The sequence below is a fragment of the Salminus brasiliensis genome, chromosome 18 (genome assembly GCF_030463535.1).
Source record: "Salminus brasiliensis chromosome 18, fSalBra1.hap2, whole genome shotgun sequence".
Classification (NCBI taxonomy): domain Eukaryota; kingdom Metazoa; phylum Chordata; class Actinopteri; order Characiformes; family Bryconidae; genus Salminus; species Salminus brasiliensis.
Genome location: NC_132895.1, coordinates 18,782,271 through 18,806,497, shown reverse-complemented (window position 1 = coordinate 18,806,497; position 24,227 = coordinate 18,782,271). Strand labels below are relative to the sequence as shown.

The window sequence follows — 24,227 nt, the reverse complement described above, 5'->3', positions numbered from 1 at the left end:
ACAAAAGTCAAAAGTGGACTTGGCCGGGAGTTGAATATTATAATATGTTATCTTAAGACATAATGGCACTTGGCACATAAAGTTCTCAAGAAAACGACATGAATAATTTAATAATAAAAAAAAACCTGCAATACAGTCATTTATACAGTACATCATTTATATTGAAATGATTACATTAAATTTACATTTGATCAATATTTACAGCTATTTTGTATATATATACAGTCTTGCATATATGCTAATCTTTAGGCCAAATGACACAAAAAAATAAAATAAAATAACAAAATAAAACACAACATTTTAAACATGTCATTGCCTTTGCAGATGTAACATATACCATTAATGTATTTCTTTTTTGTTTGTTTATTTTGTAATATGTTCAAATGATTTGATTTTTTATTCATTATAATTATAAATCACTGATTTTAAATACATGTAATTTGACCAGGGATGTCCAAACCAATATCACGTTTATTACATTTTAATATTTGTAATTTGTCTTATGCAAAGTAAGACTATATATATATATATATATATATATATATATATATATATATTCTATAATTCTATAATTCACACAACTTTATATTTAAAGGAATTGAGAAATTGAGACTTTTAAATTGAATATGACTTTTTCCGCTTGCCATCGGATGTGGATGATGGTTGCCATAGCAAAGCTATTCTGACCTCCTTTAAGATGGCCGCTAGAGCGAGCTGCGTCGAGTCGAGCTCGTTTGTAGTTTCCGATGGAGATTTGGCTCCGTTTCAGTCTGAGGGTCTTCTCTTCAGTGCGGGGGCTGAGCTCGGCTCTCTGCAGCCTGGAGGAGAGCCGTTCCGTCGCTGCAGTTCGAAGCTGAGAGCACTGAGCGGCTCTGGAGGAGCGGCTGTGAAGACAGAGCTGAACCTGCTGCTGGACGAGCTGCTCTCACACAACTACAGCCTTCAGAACAGCAGTCACAGCATAACAGCACAGGTAACCCACCCAGTCCTGCACAGCTAACCAACCCACTCCAGTACAGGGAACCCACCCAGTCCTGCACAGCTAACCAGTCCACTCCAGTACAGGGAACCCACCCAGTCCTGCACAGCTAACCAGTCCACTCCAGTACAGGGAACCCACCCAGTCCTGCACAGCTAACCAGTCCACTCCAGTACAGGGAACCCACCCAGTCCTGCACAGCTAACCAGTCCACTCCAGTACAGGGAACCCACCCAGTCCTGCACAGCTAACCAGTCCACTCCAGTACAGGGAACCCACCCAGTCCTGCACAGCTAACCAGTCCACTCCAGTACAGGGAACCCACCCAGTCCTGCACAGCTAACCAGTCCACTCCAGTACAGGGAACCCACCCAGTCCTGCACAGCTAACCAGTCCACTCCAGTACAGGGAACCCACCCAGTCCTGCACAGCTAACCAGTCCACTCCAGTACAGGGAACCCACCCAGTCCTGCACAGCTAACCAGTCCACTCCAGTACAGGGAACCCACCCAGTCCTGCACAGCTAACCAGTCCACTCCAGTAAAGGGAACCCACGCAGTCCTGCACAGCTAACCAGTCCACTCCAGTACAGGGAACCCACCCAGTCCTGCACAGCTAACCAGTCCACTCCAGTAAAGGGAACCCACGCAGTCCTGCACAGCTAACCAGTCCACTCCAGTACAGGGAACCCACCCAGTCCTGCACAGCTAACCAGTCCACTCCAGTACAGGGAACCCACCCAGTCCTGCACAGCTAACCAGTCCACTCCAGTACAGGGAACCCACCCAGTCCTGCACAGCTAACCAGTCCACTCCAGTAAAGGGAACCCACCCAGTCCTGCACAGCTAACCAGTCCACTCCAGTAAAGGGAACCCACGCAGTCCTGCACAGCTAACCAGTCCACTCCAGTACAGGGAACCCACGCAGTCCTGCACAGCTAACCAGTTCACTCCTACATAGCTAACCAGTCCACTCCAGTACAGGGAACCCACCCAGTCCTGCACAGCTAACCAGTCCACTCCAGTACAGGGAACCCACCCAGTCCTGCACAGCTAACCAGTCCACTCCAGTACAGGGAACCCACCCAGTCCTGCACAGCTAACCAACCCACTCCAGTACAGGGACCCCACCCTGTCCTGCATAGCTAACCAACCCACTCCTACATAGCTAACCAGTCCACTCCAGTATAGGGACCCCACCCAGTTCAGCACAACTAACCAATCCACTCCTACATAGCTAACCAGTCCACTCCAGTATAGGGACCCCACCCAGTTCAGCACAACTAACCAATCCACTCCTACATAGCTAACCAGTCCACTCCAGTACAGGGACCCCACCCAGTCCTGCACAGCTAACCAGTCCACTCCAGTACAGGGACCCCACCCAGTCCTGCACAGCTAACCAACCCACTCCAAAACTTGGTAGTGCTAACTAGCTACCCCAGGTAACCCACCCACCCAGTACAGTACAACTAACCAGTCCACTCCAGCAAAGCTAACCCACCCACTCCTACTCAGCTAACCAGTCCATTCCAGTACAGTACAGGTAATCCGCCCAGTCCTGCTGAGCAAACCAACCCACTCCAGTACAATTAGTGCTACCTAGCTAACCCTGCACTTCAGCACAGCTAACCAGTCCACTCCAGCTCAGTAACCCATTCTAGCAGAGCTAGCTAACCAGACCACTTTAGCACAGGTTACCCACTCCAGTACAGGTAAACAGTTTAGTGAAGACCAGTGTACCTCAGAGGCATTCAGTCAACCAAGACCAGCCCTAGATCTGAAGTTTGCTTCCTTAGCCTTACTTCTTCTGTATATAAAATATGTCTTGGCTGATTGAAGGTGTCTGGAATAAGTGAGAAATCAGGTTAATTAGATTTTTCCATCAAAATATTCCTTTAACAGTCAGTCATCAATTTAAATGACTCTGTACTCTTTAACTGTGCTCTACACTGTGGGCATTTAGTAAGGGCTTCTAAATCCAACTTGCGCACAGAGAGCAAGCTTGACAAGCATTTGCCGTCTTCATCATCTCTCGTAGGATGTGTGTGTGGTGCTTGTGCACGCCAGCCGACTGGTTCCTCACAGCCAAGAGCACCTTGTCATCAAACTGTGCCAGCTGATTCACCAGCTACTGAACCAGCTACAGGTATGTCATGCTTGTTGATCACTATTACAGCAGTGACCGTGGTCTCAAGCTCATATTTTTGTTTGTACCACCTGTAAATGTGCTCCACTTACAGCAGGTTTCAGCAGGTCCTTTGGTCCCAAGTATTTTCCTCATAGTGTTTGGGAGTCTGTCCTGCATTTGTTGCTTGTTTATCAGAAGTTAAACTTTTAGGGGTTGGATTTCTGTAAAACTGACTAGGGGCACTGTTCTTAAAAAGTCGCAGTGGAAGTAAAACATGTGCCAGGACAGGGCGTGTGTACACTAAAGAGTAAACAGAAGTAAAGCAGGTGATGATTTCATATGGTGTGTGATGCAGATGAATATGTCCGAAAGTTTGTGGACACCCCTTCTAATGACTTCATTCAGCTTCCTTACATTGCACCCATTGCAGACACAGATGGACTCTCTGGAGCAGATAAACACTTAATCTGTTGGCACTATGCTTAATGCCAGGTGTGGGCTAGAGGGGTATAAAACCACCCCAGTATGGAGCAGTGGAGCAGTGAACCTATGTTCTCTGGAATGGTGATGGTGCTCCATCCAGTATTTCTGGGATAAATTGGGGATGAGGTGGGGTGACGATCATCCAACATCCTGACCTCAGTAATGCTCTGGTCCCTAAATGCAAGCAAATCCTCACAGCAGTGCTCCAAAGTCTAGTAGAAAGCCTCTCAGAGACTCTTGACTCTTGATTTGGGAAGAAACAGTGAATGGGTAGGTGTCTCAATACTTTTGTCCATATGTTCAGTGTGTGTTTGTCCAAACTGGTTCAGTGTGTGTTAACGGACATAATAGGGTATGTCCATATTATCATATCCCCAGTGTGTTATACAGTGTGATTGGTAAATAAAACCGAATTGAGCATCAGTTCCATCAATGAGCTGAGTTCCGTTCTTGGTCTTTTGCAGGTGATTGTAGACGAGCAGACACTCTACACACTTGTGTTGTACTGCACACGGGCTCTGCGGACATGCAGCTCATGGACACACTCAGAGATATTGCTGGCTCTCTCATCGCTGGTGTATGGCAACGGGCCCAGGTGCCAGCAGGTAAGAGTTACTCACACAAGTGCTCTGTTTGCCATTTGATTTTGTGGTGAATGCGTGTCCTTAAAACTCTTGTATTTCTCCAGCACCTTCCAGAGCTAATTGGACAGAATGGTGTTCTTTTGAACTATGGTGACCCCAGTCAGACTGACATAGAACTGCGGCGCTCTGCTCTGCACTGCATGGCCAACCTTTGTCTTGGGTTTGTGAAATTAAACCTTTCATTTGTACATTTCTGAAAGTTTAACTGGGAATGTACTCTGTGCTTTAGGGATTACAGCAATGAGTCCGGAGTATGACAAACATATTAAGCACTCCTCTGTTTTGTTATACATTAATTTGAAAATGTACCTGTTGTAAACTTTACATTTTTTTAAATTGTTATATGTAAAATTAAAGTAAATAAATGAGAAATTTATGACTTGTGGAAGGTTTAGTTATTTACTTTTTTACATTTTACTTTTACGTGAGGAGTGCCCACGCTTTTGCATAAGACTGAATAGTCATGATAATCATGTACTGTGTTTGTGTTAGGGTTCCTGGCCATCCTTATCTGGAGGAATTCTATAAAGGAGTTTGTTACAAAATCTTCCTGCAGACTCTTCAGTCTCCAAAACCATCTAACGTGGAGGACGTGGTCTTCTGCGCGGTCAGTAATCAGTCTTGTTTGGAAACAGCTCAACCTGTTTCTTGACGCGATGTTAATCCACTGTTTATGTTCTGTTCGTCTCTTTTCTCACATTTCATCTTTGCTGTGATGTTTGGTTATGCAATCTGTTTATTTTCTCAGTTGTTGCAAAGTGCTCTAAAGGGCATGCAGTATTTTCTGAATGGGGCAAAATGGAAGGCTACTCCTGATCAGGACTTAGGCTCCCTATTGGCTCTACTCAAGGTAACAAATACATAAACAGCTACATCTTCCCTACAGTTGTTGAACATTACTAGTCTCTCTTTATCTCTCTTTCTCTGCCCCTTAATATTCACCTGATCGTGCATTAGGAGTTGTTGTATGTTAGGAATTCCAGTATGTATTTAATTTGATTTGTCATATTTCACTGCTTTGTTTTAGGTGACTGTGTGTACTTTTTTTTTTTTTTTTTTTTTTTTTGTCTTCCTGGTAGAAATATATGTTCCATGGCTTGCCAGGAATAAATGTGGAGATGCCTAAGGTTCTGTACCCAGCTCCTCTCCCCCAGTATGAGACAGTTCCCGCAGCCAAAGCTGAACCTGCACAGGATGCCCCAGCACAGAGAAAAACATCAGCGGTACACAATAGATATTTCTGTTCAGTTTTAAAGAAGCATGTTTGTCTTTTTCAGTTTCAGTGCTCTAAAGGTAAAAAGCTAATAAATCTTTCTGGGTGCACCGCAAAACTAAAGAAGCTGTTGTTGTTGTTTTTTTTTTTTTCCTGCAACATGTTTTTTTAAAGTAAAGGGTACAGATCTTCAATGCAAGCAATGCTGCATTGAAAAAAGTAATGTCTGTTTGACATTAACCCTTTATGTCTTAGGACCTTTCACCAGGTCCAGATGCCACCAGGTCTGGACTACATACCACATTAGTTTCATCGTATTTACTGAGAAATCTATAGTAGTTACTAAGTAATAATCCTTAGGCTGAACCCCTTAAATGTTCTTAAACTTTAAAAACCTTAAATGCCCTCATGATAAGACTTGTATTCGGTAACTACATGTCACAGTGTTCTCCAGTGGGACTCCAGTGCATATTAAAGTGGTTTATTACTGAATAATGCTGGTAGAATTACTAAGACAGGAAACTGTTGTAGGAGTAATCACCCCATCCTTTCACCCCCAGGCTCAGCAGAATAAGAAGCGAAAGTCGCGGGGGAAAGGGAAGAAGGCCAAAGCAGAGGGGAAGACAGATGGTGGACCAGAGGAAGGAGATGATGATGAGGAGCCAATCTCTGTGCCCGTCAGGAGTGGGGGAGGTGGGGGGGCAGGACGAGGAGAGGGCCGGATTGGGTGGCCTCAAACTTCTACCCACCTCACTATGCCTCTGCAGCCAGGAGCAGCCCCTCAGTTCTACCCTACCTGGAAGAAAAGCAGCTCTGACTCTGAGTTCTCCGACCCTGAAGGAGGAATGCAATCCAAACTTAGGTTTGATTATAGCCATCCAGTCTTCACAGTCTTACACCAGTACTTCTCATCTCTCATCATTGTTGCTAATTAGTTGCTAAGTTGGGTCAGGGAATACCATTATGTATTCTCTCAGTTCGCCTCCATGTCTGTACAGAAAGAGATTTATGCTTAAAATCACAAATGTTTTCTTCTAGGAGCAATGCCACCTGACCTTGCTAAAGGGATTTGGTTTCTAAACTTGAGTTGTCCTGTCTGTGAACAATTAAATAGTTATGTACCTTTGGCTGACCTCTCCTGTGTAGGCTTTACCAGGCTCGCGTGCGGCAGAGTGCACTGCAGTGTTTCCTGGCAGTGGTTAAGAGTGTGGAGAAGAGGATCCTGTATGGCTACTGGTCATCCTTCATTCCTGATGCTCCTGGTATCGGAAGCCCTCCTTCGCTTACCCTCCTCACCATCGCTTTGAAAGACCCATCCCCTAAGGTACCACCAGCCGGCTGGCCGGTTAGGGAAGACTGCTCATGTATTTTGTTATTCTGCCAATGTGACCTGAATTTCCCCTAGGTGCGGGCAGGATCACTGCAGGTGCTCTCCGCCCTTTTAGAAGGTTCACGGCAGTTCCTGTCTGCAGCTGAGGACACCAGCGCACCCCGACAAGCCTTCACTCCATTCTCTGCTACGCTAGCAGCCAGCCTGAGAGAGCTCCACCGCTGCCTTCTGCTGGCACTGCTGGCTGAGTCCTCATCGCAGACCCTTACACAGGTCATTAAGGTAATGACAGCCCAGAAATAGCTATGTCTGTCTGAATGTCTTTATGGTTATAATGTTAAAACCATGATAAATTTAACAGTTTTTCAGTGTTTGAACTGAATGAAATGGCATTTTGTGATGAAAACTTTTAAGCAAAACATGAGTAACCATTTCTTCCAGTTATGAACTTTGTGCTCTGTTTCAGTGCCTTGCCCACTTGGTGTCCAATGTGCCTTACAACCGTCTCAGGCCAGGTTTGCTCAGCCCTCTGTGGAAACAGATTCGCCCATACGTCCGGCACAGAGGTGGGCCACCCCTTACCCCTTCATAAAACACTCTTACAAAGTCATGAAACATCCATTATATCTGTCTGTCTCTTGGGTTACATTCACATTATGAGGTTGACAATTGCTGCTACTTGGAGGGGCTAAATCTCAAAATGCTTCCCATCCCCTATGTAGAAAATGGGGTCTTCTATACCAAAACAGTCATATATTCATATGTCTAACAAAGAGCCAATTGTGATTCAGTCCATGTATACTGGGCAGATGACTGATGACTACTTGAGTGTTAGTGCACTCTGTGAGTCATGAGTAAGATTTAAGGAGTGGGGAGCTATTTGGCATTCAGCTTTATTTAGATTTTCATGATTTTTTTAAATAAATAAAATCACATGAATGTGGACTCTCAAGGCAGAATAAATAAATTAGGCAATGAAGCTTGTGATGTAAATGTCTCTCTGTCTCACTGCTACCCTTCCCTCTTTTCAGATGTGAACGTGCGCGTCTCCAGCCTTACTCTGTTCGGAGCGCTGGTCTCTGCTCAGGCTCCTCTACCTGAGGTGCAGCTCCTCCTGCAGCAACCCATTCAGAGCATGGGACCTGGAACCTCCGGAGGAGCCACGCCACAGGAGCTGTCCCTTAGCTGGAGGCAGCCTGGGCGCAGAGAGAGAGACCCTAATCTTCCCTCACCCAGCGGGACAAGTGTGGAGGGCGTTTTGGACACACCCTGCTGGCTGCTGCAGTTGTGTGTGGCTCTGGTAACCCTGCCACGCGAAGAGCCCTATTCTGACAGCGATGCAGCTGGGTCCACTGGAGGCGTGCTGGAGCCTTCTCCTGTTCGCCTAGAGGCACTGCAGGTGAGACGGGAGTTTACTTTTTAAACAGACTCTGGAATGGAAATGTATTTCTCTTGCCATAGTTGAATAATTGAGGCTCAGAATATGGCACTTCCACGTACTGAACTCCAAACACAGTTGCCTCGTCAATGAAAATAAATTCATTATATTTACACCCCCAAAATATAAATACATCTAGCCCACTAGGAAAAGTCCTAGTCTAATATGGTAAAACAGTAGAACACCAGTGGTGATTGGGACAGGAGAATATTGTGGTGGTTACCAGAGAGCAGTCAGTCTGCTAGTTATAGGGTTATGGGTTGTTTAGCGAATCAGGCCTCGGGTCTTCCTGTGGCAGTGTCAACAGAGGGGGTGTTCATACTCTGCACACGGTGAAGCAAAAGTTGAAGAGCAAATCCTAGGAGCCAACCCTAAGCTAAAATCTAACGCTTTTACCGTCTCTTGTCTTCATCAGTACTTTAATAAATGCAATTCATGTCATCTTAAAAATGATTTGCTCAAAAGTCATTTGCACAATTTCCTTGTTATCTAAAATTTCAACAGTTAAACAAGATTTTTTTAATGATAATAATAACGTCAGGATGACTATGACTGTATGGGTTTCTATAAAAATAGAAACCTGTATGTGCAAAACTCATCTCACCTGTACGACTGCAAGATTCCTGCTGCTTATAGCTTTGTACTTTTGTCCATTTTACTAACATATGATACTGATAACAGTATCTCATAATGTTTTAATTAAGTTATACATGATAAGTTATTACCCATGTGTTATCATATATACAAAGCATTCAAAATAAGCTGTATACCAGCCTTACAAGAGGCTGAGAATTGTTTCTTGCTTTTAAATTGCTACTTTTAGAGACCTTTGCATGGAACATGTTAATAACTGGTTGCTCTGCTATCTCTCTAAGCAAGCTACAGCTAGTTCAGAATGCTCCAGCCCATGTTCTTTCAGAGAGAGTTCTTTATTGGTCTTGGATTTTATTTTACGATTGTATAAAATGCACATAAAACTGCAGTTTATCCAGACATGTTTGTTGTTTAGGTACTGGCTCATCTGGTGAAGGGCTACTTTGCTCTGACTCAGACGTCTCTGCTGGAGTTGGCCCAGCTTAGCGCTCGCTGTCTCAGGGAGCAGGACCCCTCTGTGCAGTTACATGGAGCGAAGGTGACGCTCCTTCCATCTGTCTCTTTCTGTCTGTCCATCTATCTGTTCTCTCGTGTGTCGCTGCCTTCTCTCTGTAATACTATAATATTCTCGTAGTTGTTGGAAGAACTGGGCACTGGGATTATCCAGCAGTACAGAGCTGATGCCAACACCTCTAAGAGTGCCAGTACTGTGCCAGTGTCCCAGGTAGGTCCAGTACATATGAATGCTGTAGTGGTGTCATGATACAGGCACTTTCTTTTAGATGTAATCTGTGGTATAGGTAAAATAATTGAGTCATTTTCTTCTTGCCATTTGGGACAGGTGGTGCAGTTCTGGTCTGAGGTTCTGACTGGTCCACTGATAGGAGCTTTACAGAATGATCAGCACCCAACCTTACAGACCAGCGCGTGCGACACACTCTCCTCCATCTTACCCCAGGCCTTCAGCCAATTTCCTGTGAGTGTGCCAATCCTTTTGCCTCAGATAGATTATATTTGTACTGTGTTCGGTCTTCTTTTCAACATGTCTGCATAATTGAACTGTTAACATGTAAACACAGTCATGTAAAGTGCAGAGTCTGAATTGTTCACAACAGTGGTGAAGGAACTAAGCAGTCAAAGTGTTTAAAGGAAAATGCTCTTCTAAGTATGTATTTGACAGCTTCTCAGCACCTCAGACCGGTTATATCGCTTGTTTCATTAATTTGTTAACTGCTTTAAACACATTATACACTCCTCAACTGACTCAGTCAAAAACGCCTTGTATTGACTAAAAAAAGTTAAGAGATCGTTTTAGAGTGCTGATCATGACCAAACCTATGAGGACTGTAAATCTGTCTGCTGCTAAGCTCCAGTCCATGAGAAAACTGTGCCCCCCCCCCCCCCCAATTAATTTAAGCCCCTGTGAGTCCACCAGAACTCCACCTTTAACGTTCCATTAAACCTGCACTGAAAGTTCTATGTAAACATTATGAATACATTCATTCAAGTAAAAGCAGTATAATAACTCCTAGGTTAAATGCTCATTTTGAATAGAAAATAATGTCTGTGTTTGTGTTGTCATCACAACCCCTGGTAGCTGTCTCCACCACATTTCACTACAGTGCATCCTATTACATAAAACTCCCCTGATTGACTGACTTTGTTTACATCCCGATAACTGACCGTATGCAGAAACGTGGATAACCCCATGGGGTTTCACTTTAATACTAGGTGATATACTAGACCCGTAGGCAAATTAGGTGTACAGAAAATAAGGTGTCTTTGTCTATACTTGAACTGTACTTCTGGAAAATGTTTGATTTGAGGACAGTGTTGCCCTACAAAATTGGCAGTAGGGAAGTTAGCAGGGCAAGCTTATTTGTATAGCACCTTTCATACACCGTGGCAATTCAAAGTGCTTTACACAAACACAGAAAGATGCAAAGACATTAGGAAAAGTAAAAGCATTTAAAATGTGTGTGTATATATATATATATATATATATATATATATATATATATATATATATATATATATATATATATATATATATATATACATCAAAAAAATAATAATTTCCCGCACCTTACGTGAGGAAGAGCACTAACAGTTACTGCTTTCACTCACACTCTGAATAGCAGCTGCAACTGAACGAACGTTTGCCTCAGCGTAGGGTGAATTGCCCCAATGTGGGACACCTAAGCTCTATTTGGTGAAGGTCTTCCTCAAATAAATAAGTCAAACAAGCTGTGATGGCATGTGATCAAAATCATATTACCTCGGGAATGTCCGATCTCGGATTAGGGTGAAGCAATCTTCAAACAGGAAGCAGGCCTAATGCAAAAAGGTTCCACATTAGGCTAATTCACTCTAGATATTGTAAGTATATTGTGCATTGTGTGCACAGTGGGTGATTATTCGTATGCTATATGTTTTTGTTAAGAAGGCTGGTATGTGTTTGGGGAAAACCCATATCACAGTTTCCCGAAGTGTCTGTAACGCTGCATCTGTATGTTTTTGTGAAGGACAAGACTCAAGTTCTTTGTATCACAATATTGCTTGGACTGACGTACAGTGAGAACTCTCTGGTAAAGGCGGCTGCAGTGAGAGCACTGGGCGTCTACATTCTCTTCCCCTGTCTCAGAGAGGTAATGTATGTCCCTTAGATTGTGGACGTTTCCTACGTCCTGCACACTCCTTTTCAGCCAGTATTGTTTACAAGATAAGTGAATGTGATGCTTAGTTATGAAAGCGGTTCAGTTCTTCTAAGAGCTTCAACCTCTGCTGCCCTGTGCTGAATCAGATCCGTTTCTTCATCTGTTGCTCTGTCTGACTCACAGGATGTGATGTTCGTGGCAGACACGGCCAATGCTATCCTCACCGTTCTGGATGATCGCTCTCCCAACGTCCGTGCCAAGGCTGCCTGGTCGCTAGGCAACCTCACTGACACACTCATCGTCAACATGTAGGGGATGGAAAGTGTAACCACAGTGAATGCTATGGTTCAGTTCAGTTTACTGTTTTTAACTTTGTTCTGCTCTTTTTCCTCAGGGAGACTCTTGGCCTGGAGTTTCAGGAGGAGGTTTCTGACATGCTTCTGCTGAAGATGCTCACATCTGCCACTCAAGCGTCTGGAGACAAGGACCGGGTCTGTGTAGAGTATAATAATAAACACTGTGTGCGTGAGGTGTGCATGTTAACTGGGAAGCACTTATAATAAAAAAATAAAATAAAAGACTGCTGCAAAATTCCAAACTGCATGTTCCCACTGATTCAAGACTGTTTGGCCAATTGACATTTTATGCCTAGCTAAATTATGTAACAGTAAATTATGCAAACAGTACAATCCGAAAACTAACTTCGGCATAAAGTTAGTTAGTGAAGTTAATTAGTAATTCAGGTAAAGAGCTTAAATGTTCTTGTTCTTGATCTTGTTCATAGTTTGAGTAATGCATAGTTGGTGTTTCTGATGTGTTTTAATCATACTTTAATTGTTGTATTGCAGGTAAAGAGTAATGCTGTACGAGCTCTGGGGAATCTTCTTCACTTCCTGCAGTCGATGCACCTGAGGAAACCAGCGTTCGAGCAGCCCCTACAGCAGGCTATGAGGGCCCTCATAGACACAGTCAGAGGAGATGCCACTATGAAGGTGCGCTGGAATGCCTGCTATGCTCTGGGTAATGCATTCCGAAACCCTGGCCTCCCTCTGGGTGAGTATGCTGTTGCGTTCAATTTTCGTGCTTGTTTACATTTACCCTGTCACCAATAAAGTATACCAAATTAATGTTTGTAATGCAGTGTTGGACACATGCCTTATAAGGTTCCCAGTTCCAGAATTCAAATTGAATTGTGATACAGATACTATGTGTAATATTGCAGTGCTCAATACCAAGCAAATCTACACATCTGAACAAAAGTATTGGGACACCTACACATTACACCTACAGAGAATTTTATAACATGCCATTATAAATCTATAGACATTACTATGGAGTTGCGGCCCCCCACCCCCCCCACCCCTTTTTTTTTTTTTTTTTTTTTTGCAGAGCTCAGAGTCAGCATTTATATACACTAGTCAGAGTATTTTATACTCTATGATCCACGTTGTGACTGAGCTGCTATGGTTCCTAAATGCTTTTTAATAATGCCACTCCCTGTTGATTGTGGTCAATCTAGGAGATAAATTCTTGAACTGACTTTTTGTAACGGTGGCATCCTTTTACAGTACCATGCTGGAATTCAGTAAGCTCTTTAGAGTTACAAAGTCCTTAAAAACAAAATTTGTCCAGTTTCAGTAGGAGTGTGAATGGGTAATAGTATTTAAATTGGGAAAACACTGTTTGGACATTATTTATGTTCCATTGCAAGAAAAAATATATGTCCACAGTTCAGAGAAACACTTTTTAATTTTTAAGCTATATATGGTCATATATGTATAACATAGTCATGTATTGACTTTGCTGTGCACTAAGTACTTGAATTAGTCATTCTCTATAGTACGTTTGTTAACCACAAAAGGAAAGTTTAACATTGCTGTAAGAATGTTGTTTGTTTTTTTGTTATTTTAAATGCCGTTCAAAAAACCCTAGACAGATGAAAAGGCCTGGTCTCTTCTCTCTTATTGCTAAGATGCATGACCCAGTGGGGAAAAATGATTAATATTATTAATAAGGATTCCCCTTTTTGTTCTCCTCCAAGCATATTGCGGTGCTTTGCAGTTTGTTTTAAGTGGAAGGGTGAAAGGGTGCAGATCACTTGCCTTAGCCCTCCCAGATTGGTCCAAAGAATCCTAGGTTTGCTGATTTTTGCCTACTCAAAAATCCTGTTTTCCCTCCATGACCTCCTCAGGCACTGCCAGCTGGTCTGAAGAGGCCTACGCCGCCCTCTCCACTGTTGTCACATCATGTAAGAACTTCAAAGTGCGCATCAAATCTGCTGCTGCTCTCTCTGTTCCTGCAACACGTGATCGCTATGGAGACACACGGCAGTTTGCCGAAGTGTGGTGTGCCTTGGCCAAAGCGCTGGAACACAGTGAGGAAACGGAGGATTTTCTTGAATACCGCTATTGCACTAGTTTGCGCACCGAACTCTGCCATGCTCTCCTTCACCTGCTGTCCTTGTGCCAACTGGACGATCTAGCAACAGTTCAGGCCTCACTGAGCAGCCAATCAAAACCAGCTCTCCAGGGCTTCCTGGTTCACTACCTCAGCGATGTTGCTCTGCTTTCTAAACCTGAGGACATTAGTGGGGAGGATGCAGGAGATCATACAGAGCCAAGGGACAGACTGAAGGAACTGGATCAAGCTGTGAGTAGACTGAAGGAGCTGGAAGGTGAGGTTAGATCAGATAGTAAGTCTGATCTGGAGACGGTGAAGATGTTTTTAGAGGATGTCTTAAAGAGCTGTGAGAGAATGAAAGCTTCAGATGGACTGGATGCTTCAGTGATGCACATCAACTCACCTCAGCTTTCCTGAGACTGGTGTAGGCATTACTATAATTGGGGATGGATAGAGACTACAGTGCATGTAAAGCCAATATTCACATGTAAACAGCTTTCTGGATATTAGTGGTGGGAGAACCCGACATAAGTGTTATTGCTTATTGTTTCTTACATCAACTACATGTGAAAACATGATTCCCAACAATGGCAGTGAGAAGCTTAGAGAGCACATCTTGCAGCTAGATTTGAGTGGGCATCATTGATTATCATGTCAACTTTGGATTCAAGACACTGCCTATACAACATTTATTATTTACTTGAATAGACCTTTCTGTCATTACTTATGATCGCAGCAAGCTTGGGTTCATTGGGAGGAAAAATAATGATGTGATAAATAAGTGTAAAATCAGCGCCACATTTATATAGAGTTTAAGTCCAAGTCATTCAGGCAAGTCAGTTTGAGAGATCATTTATTTGCTGATCCTCATCCAGACTGTAACCATGTATGTCAGCCAATGCTTGGGCTCTCCAGGCATATTACACACTGTTAGACTGTAAACCATTGAACTAAAAGTCTAGTGTTTTAAATTATCCTCTGGTGGGACTGCTTACTCTGCTTAACACAGCTGAGTAAAGACCTTTTAGGAACAGTAACCAAAACTGCAAGAAACCAATAAAGACATTTTAACTTAAACTGTCTGCTTCTTCCCTTTCTAATGAACCTCTGGGTTCTGTAACTGACACAACGTACCTGCAGAGGGCAATGATGAGCTGAGGATTTGTGAGGAGACACTATGATAAGACAAGTTTATTTGAAGAAGGATTGTAGTAGTAGTAGTAATAATAATAATTATAAAATTAATGCATTTGATTTATACTTGGTGCCTTCTCCATGAGCTCCAACTGTTTCACACACGAGAGATAGAACAGTTAGTACAGGAGTACCAGTCCTACTAATAAAAATTAAGGTCAAATAAACATATAAATAAAATCAAAGACGCCGATAAATACAGCCTGCATCTTTAAAAAGATTATTGTTCTGGAGCTGATTCTACAGGTGTGGTTACACACACACACACACACACACACACACACACACACACACACACACACCCCTGTAATCTAAAACATTTTATGACAGGAAAAAGTTACTCTTATGCTCTAAAAGCCTTCAGAAATCTGATTGCTGTCAGAATTCTGTTGACCTTGTAGCACTGGGCAGTATACTGGTTCATTTTGTAAACTGTTTAAAATTTACCATAAGATCTGTGGTACCAAACTATTTATTTAGTGACAAATAAATGTAGACGCTCACAAACGCGCTGCTTCACGTTTTTTTTTCTTTCCTATTTTTCCTGTTTATTTTTGCATCATTCTGTTGTTGTTTATTATAATCTATATATTTTTTTGTAATTAAAGACAAATTTTACTTTTTTAATTTCACACATATAAAAATGAACACATAGGGAGGACCCTTGGGCAGTTTTTGTGCACACACACATCTGAACCTGAGGCCTTCTGAGGTTTAAACACATTTTGATTTTCTTTCTAAAGTTTAGTTTTCATAAATGTTCAGAAGATGTGTTTCAGAGAGAGAGCAGTAATGAAAAGTGTAATAAAACTCTGTTTATTATTTAGTTCTGTTTTTTTTGTTTGTTTGTTTTTCCTGCCCAGTGAAATATTTGATATATAATTTTAATACACGTCATGTGTTTGTGTAAACTAAACCAGTGTTAACCTACAAAGACAGGATTCAAGGATTCAAGGAGACTTTATTGTCATTCGCATCACATGTGGTACATGGGAGTAAAACGAAATTGTGGTACCCAAGGACCCAGTTTTACCCAGACAGCAGTACTTAAATAAATAAAATATACATAAATATATAAAAATATATGTAAAAATGAAAAAAATGAAAATATGAAAATAAAACAGGCTTTCTGTTTTCTAACGGGTTTATATATTTTTACCTTTCATATGTATAAAATGATTCTTTAAAAAACAATCATTCAAATGCTCATCTTTCCTTTGGTACCTTTAGTTTTGGAGTGTATAATCCTCCTGATTAATTCTGTTTAAGGAACAGTCAATAATGGACCATTCTAAACACCATGTAAGTGGCCATACAGCTGTTAACAGCTGTAGTCTGTCAGTGGTGGGTTAATGGTCTTCACAATGTGCTAGGCATGTCAATAATATGCTGGTCTTTATTACCAGGCACGAACGATGTAACAGAGCAGAATCTTTATACAGCCATAAACTTTCTTCAGTTTCCTGAGGACTGAGGCTTTAAACTGGATTAAGAAAAACATGACCTGAAGTGCCTCACCGTTAGGTGGTGTTGATGGAAAGGTGGAAAAATAATAGACCGTAGAAAATAATTGACAGTTTTGTTTTTTTTTTGTTTGTTTGTTTTTGTTTTTCTTGCTTGCTTGGCAATACCAAGGTGTTGTCTGACTACAGTACAGGTCGTCTTGAATGCACCATAATGGTGAGGAACACAGAATTTTCATAACTTTGCAGAACAACAGATGACATTACACTGAGAAAAAGCTTAACTAGAGCTTTACATTTTTGTAAATCCCAAATTTGAAACTCATTAATTAAATTGATTGAGCATTATTTAAAATGTGCTCAACTGTTGGTTTAAAGAAAACCTAGCTAGTGTGTTTAGCATTCTCTCCCTTTCTAAATTAAAAACATATAACTTGTGATTTGAATATTATCAGTTTTTTTTTTCTTTTCTGTTAATTATCTCTTATTTTCTTACCATATAAAACAATTAATTGCAGCCCCTGAACAGCTTCTGTGCAATGTGGCACATGGATGTAAAAGCATTGGAAAACCATGAAATGGGTGGTTTGTTTTTATTATTATTGTTTTTTTTTGCCCAATTTCTTGATGCTTCGAGTTGTCCATTTACTGATGTTCTTTGATGCCATTGTTCATGAAGTGTGATCAGCCAAGCATTTGTAGCAAAACACAGACCTTTAGTTTTGCTTTGGCGTTTTGAGTAAGCAGTTGTATGTCCATCCATTACTGCAATCTTTAGTCAGTCTGTGCTAACTGTTTCAGTACTAACATATCATCGCGCTTACATAGAAACCTGTTAAGCTGTACTTGACTTTTTTTACACTGTTCAAATCTGAAAAATGTCCTTCACATTGTGTCAACAATGTTATGATGACTGGACCAATAGAAATTATCCAAAATAATAACTTGAAATAATCTTTTTTTACTTTGACCTCACTAATATGCGGTAAAAAGATAAAAGGTTTGCATGATGACGCTATGCAGATTTACATCCCAAACTGAAGGATTCTGATCCTTAGATCCTCTTTTGGTTTGTTTTAAACAACTGACCTGTCTCAGATGTAGATGTTAGCCTTGTAGCTCCAGTTCAAAACTAAAGAGTCAAAATTTGGACACAAGTTTTGTCTGATCACATGACCATCTAAGAATGCTGGGCTCAAAAGCACTAGACTTTTAGGTTGACTAATTGTTATTCTAGTACAATACAGTAAAGGCTTCTACCACAGTAAGACCACCAGTTCTATATAGAAGTGCATTTACATGCATAAATGTTGTTTTTTTTTATCCTGGTTAAATGGATTAGTCATAAACAAGGAAAACATCTTGTAAATGGTTCTTTAAGAAACCTTTTAAAATTGTGCTATAAAGCACCAAAAAGGATTCCACTATTAAGTCCCACCATGGCTGTATCATTTTAGGGAAAACTTTTAATTGGTGTGGAATCTCTGGATGTTCTTTAATTAAGGTTCTAATATGTTACCAAGTGTTCTTTTCTGTGGTTTCAGTGGTGTTATTTTTAAGACTGTACTTGTTACTCATTGTTCTTAGGCTTGATCTTCTTGACCTTCTTGGCCTTCTTGTCCCTGCAAGATGTGTTACAGAATTGGCCTGGAGTCGTTCTTTTAAAAGATCCCTGTCATTCAAGATACCAGGATTTTCTGCTGAGATTGGCCCAGTAACGGTAGTGGGTATCAGATCGGTACCATCTCTAACCTTAACCTTTGTCCCATATGGCAGTTTTAGCTTTGAACCCAATGGGGTTTAATCAGCTATCTATCGTGTTAAGATGCACTGATGGAACTCTGTCCTCAGAGAGCTGCTGTTTACTGAGGTGTGAAAGAGAAAAGCAGAAGGAGGAACGGGGGGAAGAAAACGAGGGGCAAACGTGTGATTGCGCTGAAGAACAGCTCAGGCAAGCGTGAGGTTCAGTGAGAGCAGTGGGGGGGCAGAGTCCACTCGTCTCGTAACGACGGGGAGGAGGGGGGCAGGTTGGAGGTAATGCTGATTCAGGCACGTCCCCGAGCACTCATCCCCATCCTCCCATCCCCACGGTGGGGGCGTGTGGGAGGACTGGGCGGCTGAGCGGACGGACACTGTCTTCCACTGGACTGGGGCGTCTTAAGACATGAAGGTTTTACCACACAATTGCCAAGGCAAGCGTTCTCAGCAGGTCACATTTTTTACATTGCAAAGCACTAAATGAAGATCAGCAGACAAGCATCTTCTGTAAGAACCTTAGTACCTCTAAAAGCTTACTAAAATGTGAAGAGCCTCAACATAATTAAAGGTTTTTTTTCCTCTAGATGTCTAGAACCTATTAGAACCACAACTTTCACTTTTAACACTGTATGTGGAAAAATACTTTGTCCAGGTTGCGAAAATGCCCCAAAACAGGAGAGACACTCTCCGCCCATATCTATTTTGTTGAAGCACATTTGTTATGAAACACTCGATTAACTTCAGTTACTGTTTAGCCAGATGATTTTGCTCATGAGAAGAATGACTGAGAACCTTCTCGCAGTGAAGAAAGTGAGAAGGTTTACGTTTCTGTAAAATCAGAACTCTCAAAACTATCTTAATGGATACACTTATTTTATATAGACTGCAGTTGTACTAAAAAAAAAAAAGAGTGCATCCACGTGTCTGGGACGTTGCCCACATCACATGCACTTTCTGAGATAATTTGCCATGATTCTTTATGGGTGGCCTTTTATAGGGCCTGAAATCTCCTCCAACTCCCAGTAAGCACTACTGTTAAATCCGGCATTGTGTATCATAATTGCTGAGTTGTCCTTCAGGCATTTACTGTCTCGTAAAACACAGCGGCATCATAACATGTCAGTGTTGCACTACAACAGCATTGCTCAGTGTCATTGCACTTAGACACCTAAATTATGCTTAAAGAAAACCCAACAAGATGCCATGAATATCCAGTAGTGAACAATAGCACTAAAAAAAAAACTTCCAATACATTGTACATGTCTAAAACTCTTTCCCATATAATAAAAATGGTTATTGGAGGAACTTTACAAGCTCTTGCAGGAACCTCCAGCTACCTCTCTTGGTCCGATCAAGCACCATGCTTCAGCTTTAGGTTCCTGTAGGAGCATATTCTTTAGAAGCCTTGATGTGCTTTTATGGGTACCTAGAAGAACTTACATGCCCAAGTACGTTTTAAACATCTTAAGAGTTTCCTATGGTTCCTCTTCCTTTTGATGGTTCCTTATCATTTTATTCAAAAATACAGCTGCAGCCTGGACCCATGAACATTACCAAATCCTGTGTTTTCCTGAAATGCTTTGCTTGGCCTTTAAAGCTACTTCCTTCAGTTTGTAGGTCTTTCTGCCTTTAGTTTAGTTTCTTCAAAAAGTGGGAGTCACTTTAAACAAAATGCCATTTCTTTGCCTTAAATAGGTCTTGGGTTGCTTTTGTGGTCTGTGTTGGGTCATTATTAATCTGTACTGTGTAGAGCTGTATTATCAGTTGAATCTAAGAAGAAATTATTGCTCTACACTTCAGAATTCGTCCTGCTGCAGCGGTCTACCATCAGTAAACACCAGTGACCCAGTTCTATTGGGAGCCATACATGCCAATGCCATAACACTGCCTCCACCATGTTTGGCATATGATGTGGTATACCTCCCATCATGTTCCCTTCTTCATACTCTCCTTTTAGACTTTGACAATGATGCACCACCTTCTTTATGAGTATACTTTGTACCAAGAGACAAAAGTGCAAAAATTGGCATCTGGATCTACCTGTGTGTAAGATATGTGAGCACATCCAGTAAAAGTGAGTTCCTGTTTATTGTACGTTAACTGCATGGTAAATGTAGCTCATCATGCAAATGAAGCCAACGCTGGCATTGAAGTTAATGATTAACACAGTGATCAAAAGAGCCTTTATATAATGTCATACGTGTGGCTACAGAGATCTATTTTTGATGGATCAGCAGCTAGCAGCTAGTAGTCACCGTCTGACTTGCCATAAAAGGCTTGCGTGTTTGCATCTACCCAAAATGTCATTTCACTAATTAGTGAGTGATCTAGTACCATTTGCTGTGTTTAGCTAAGAGTTATCAGTTACCAGATCTATAGCATACTGACACTACTCCATTCCTCATGGCATGTGTTGAAAAATCTCTCGTGACGCATAGTTACATCTTATCTTATGGTTTGCTCATTACAACAAGCAGAGAAATTCTGTTGGAAGTTATTAAAACTAATTTGAATAAATTTGATATTGATATGATAAACTGTCCCTTTCTATTTTGCCATGTTTTTCATCAGTTATTGACATTAGCTTGAAGCAGTTAAAGCTGAATGTAAATCAAACTTAAATGTAATCCCTTTATGAAATTGACTAATTTACTGTGTAACTATGTAATTCATTATGTAATACATATGTGGGCACTTTGTAACATTTCAGCCCTCTAGCGTCTTGCAAAGCATTGGTCGGTTGCTGCTGTATTGAGACAGCCGTGACATGGACCAGACTGTCATTAGATATGCTTAGTATCAGAACTACACTAAAACTAGTGGTACCATTATGGAGAAACAAAGAAAAAAAAGTCATTTTAAGAAGAAACTCAAATTATAGACCCTACATATGTTTGTTGGTAAACTCTGGTAAACGACAAACTACATGCTTTTTTTTTTTTTTTATCTGGCTAGGCAACAGGCTTAAGTTTAGGTTCACGTTTTGGGCAACGCAAGAGGTTTGCACTCAATAACTATTAGCAAGGTCTTAAGGTGTGACTTGTTTACACAGGGTATGTCTTGTTCAAAATCATCATAATAGGAACCGCAAAATGATACAAATTTTAAAGATTTATGAATACTCTGACTCCTTAAACCTTAAACACAAATAGGCAGTTTACATAAAACAGTGGAGGTCAAGTTGAGGTCTCAAAGACCTAGAAAAGTTTCTGAGGGAACTGCTTGTTGCTAGAAAGGCACATTTAAACCGCTGGTTTACTGCAAAAGACTTTCAGGAAGGTTCAGCAGACTCTGGAGTGGTGGTGCACTGTTCTACTGTCTAATCTCACCTTCATGAAGAGTCATCAGAAGAAATTCTTTCCTGCCTCCACCTCAAAATTCAGCAACAGATGTTTTCAAAGGAAAGTTTCTAAAGTTTCAATAGGTGAAGTTATGTTTGGAGGGAAAATGGTGCAGAATATAATGAAAAGAAAACCTCTCCAACAAGCACAGGGTTAATTAATCATCCTTTGGGGTTGTAAAGCAGCCAGTGGCACAGGGGACATTTCACTGGTAGAGAGACAAATGAATTTAATTAAATGGCAGAGATTTCTAGAAGCAATCATCACACTGTCTGTACAAATCCACAGTGGACTACCTGAAGAGGTGCAAGCTGAAGGTTTTGCTTATGGCTAAAAAAGTGTGGAAAGACTCTAGGCTGGCTACAAAAAGTGTTTCCTAAGTGCCGGCCCTGCTGGCTGCCCATGTGTATCGTTCATTCTAACTGGAATCTATATGTGTGGACTCTTATTCTCTGACTCTCACACGCTATCCAACATCTGAGAGAGTTCATACCCAGAAAAACTCTCATGACTGTAACACTGCAGTACGGCCACATACATTGACATGCCCACTCTGAGAGATTACAGATCAGTTAGATATGTGCTGAATATGTTATATTTGAAATAGGGAGATGTTTCAGGGACACAAGTGTGACACACTGTATAATTATGGCATCCTGTTCAGCTTGTGTACCTCGGGGGGGGAAAAAGAACCGTAACAAATTATTCATCCGAATCTGTTACGCTCTACTGGTCCTTTTGCAATGGACCTGGTTTCACATCCTGGAAAAAAATGTCATTTCACTAAGTTTGTTATTAACTGCTGTTAATCATTTAACATCAGCTCCTTGCTCCTAAAATGTGTGAAAAAAAGAAGACATGAAGTCTGAAATACAGTGTTGGAATTTCATCAGTATCAGCAGGAAATGTAATGGAGGAGGCTCCCCGTGAGCCTATATGTAAAAATGGTTGATGTGTTGTTTACCCACAAAAGCTTCTGAAATGCAGCAGACCAGGGTCCAACTCTCCGCCTGGACAAAAACACACTATACCAAACACCCTGTTTCGGCAACACTCCTAACACTACAAACACATATGATCCAGTGTTAGCTGGCTGCTAAATCACCTACCCAAGTGGTGCATTCACAAATGTTTCATGGTTCTGATGATACATTTAAGACATCCATTAAGAAAACTGTGCTCTGTTTCTCATATTGGAACAAATCCTTAGGAGAACCTGAAGCATGTGAATAGCTCCTCACCATATGGAAAATATCCCCGGTTTCAGGTCTACTGAGAATTTTAGACACAGAAACAGCACGATAAAACAATCTGAGTCAGAAGTGAAAATCCTTTGTGATTTACAGCACAAGGCCAGGTAAATGTATGATGATGTGTATTTTAAGAATGGCATTTTGAGTCTTGTTAAATGCTTCTGGTATTAGCTTGGAAAGGTTACTAGCAAAACGTTCTCGCGCTAAACCTCTGCCGGGTTTTGTGCTTACATTATTTTTTAATCCACTCTAAAAATCCAAAGAACTTGGTTAACCTGTCCACATATGGATTGTATACGAGTGCTAATGCAGTCAGTGAGACAAAGATACTATTAGAAAGATGATGATGAACTTAGTGAATCAGTTCACTGAAGCTTCGTTACTTGTAGTATGTCGTTGTTTCAGCTTTAGTGAAATATATGAGATATATGTACTGTTTTGAGGGTAAAGCTATGGAGAACGTATTTTTGGATTTTAAAAAGGAGGATGCTGGGGATACACAGGGCTAAGACTTTGTATTTTATTTTTTTCCCTTTTGAGTGGAGAGAGGCCTGCAGGTCTTTAGATGTTGTCACTGGGTTATTTGTCACATCCTGATTTTACACTTTGGTCTTTGAGAAACTTTTTTTTGGTGGGGGGCATCCACTCCTGGGATAACTGACTTCTGTTCCAAACCTTTTCCAGTATGGCTCTGACTGATTGTAGGACGCTGTAGCCGTAAAGATTTAGAATTGCCTTTCTAACATTTTCCAGACCGATGGGCGTCCACATTTTTCTCTCAAAACTTTCTCCTCTCTGTGGCTTGATGTGCCTGATTGGATAACCGGTGTGCACTGAGATTGGACAAAGCTGGCTGAAATCCAGCCTGAACACCTGATAACATGAAGTATCAAACTTTGTCACTTTATGTCAATTTACCTCCCAGACTCCTTATTTTACTACAATCAACAAACTCAGATATTTAGGTGGCAAATTCATTTTTTAATGATTTTCGTTCTATCACATTCATTCAGAGAGATTTTGAGAATGAGAATAGCTGTAAATGACTGGTGAGATATATCACCATATCTCGGTTGAAGAGCATGGCTGATTTTGCTGACAGCACTAAGAAACATGTGGAACCTATTTGGTAACAACGGCACACTGAACTGTACTAATTAATGTGATTATGGTTATTATTTGTATTCTAATCATTATTACTGCTGATTTAATATTAAATCATTCTCATGTTATTCTCAGTTGTTTATTGTTTATTTTATTCCCCTCTGATAGACTGACGGTGAGGGTTTCCCTCAAAGTAAACCTGAGTTTATTCAGGAGCATACAGTGTTGATTTAACACTGATCAGTC

General features: G+C 41.2%; 1 protein-coding gene across 1 annotated transcript; it reads left to right on the top strand.

Annotated features, from left to right (window-relative positions):
* Positions 1-697: 697 nt before the first annotated feature.
* Positions 698-15,569, top strand: heatr6 (HEAT repeat containing 6). Its single transcript, XM_072662270.1, has 20 exons — positions 698-973; positions 3,020-3,127; positions 4,057-4,197; positions 4,281-4,396; positions 4,729-4,843; positions 4,985-5,086; positions 5,316-5,459; positions 6,010-6,311; positions 6,596-6,773; positions 6,855-7,061; positions 7,246-7,345; positions 7,811-8,178; positions 9,227-9,349; positions 9,446-9,535; positions 9,653-9,787; positions 11,337-11,459; positions 11,652-11,776; positions 11,863-11,959; positions 12,317-12,521; positions 13,660-15,569. Exons 1-20 carry the CDS (start codon positions 698-700, stop codon positions 14,283-14,285), a joined length of 3,681 nt encoding a protein of 1,226 aa, XP_072518371.1. The 3' UTR covers positions 14,286-15,569.
* The last annotated feature ends 8,658 nt before the right edge of the window (positions 15,570-24,227 follow it).

Coding starts and splice junctions, on each gene's coding strand:
- heatr6 (XM_072662270.1), top strand. CDS start 698: ATGGCCGCTAGAGCGAGCTGCGTCGAGTCGAGCTCGTTTGTAGTTTCC. Junction 4,397..4,728: donor ATGGCCAACCTTTGTCTTGG/GTTTGTGAAATT, acceptor TGTTTGTGTTAG/GGTTCCTGGCCATCCTTATC. Junction 7,062..7,245: donor CCCTTACACAGGTCATTAAG/GTAATGACAGCC, acceptor GCTCTGTTTCAG/TGCCTTGCCCACTTGGTGTC.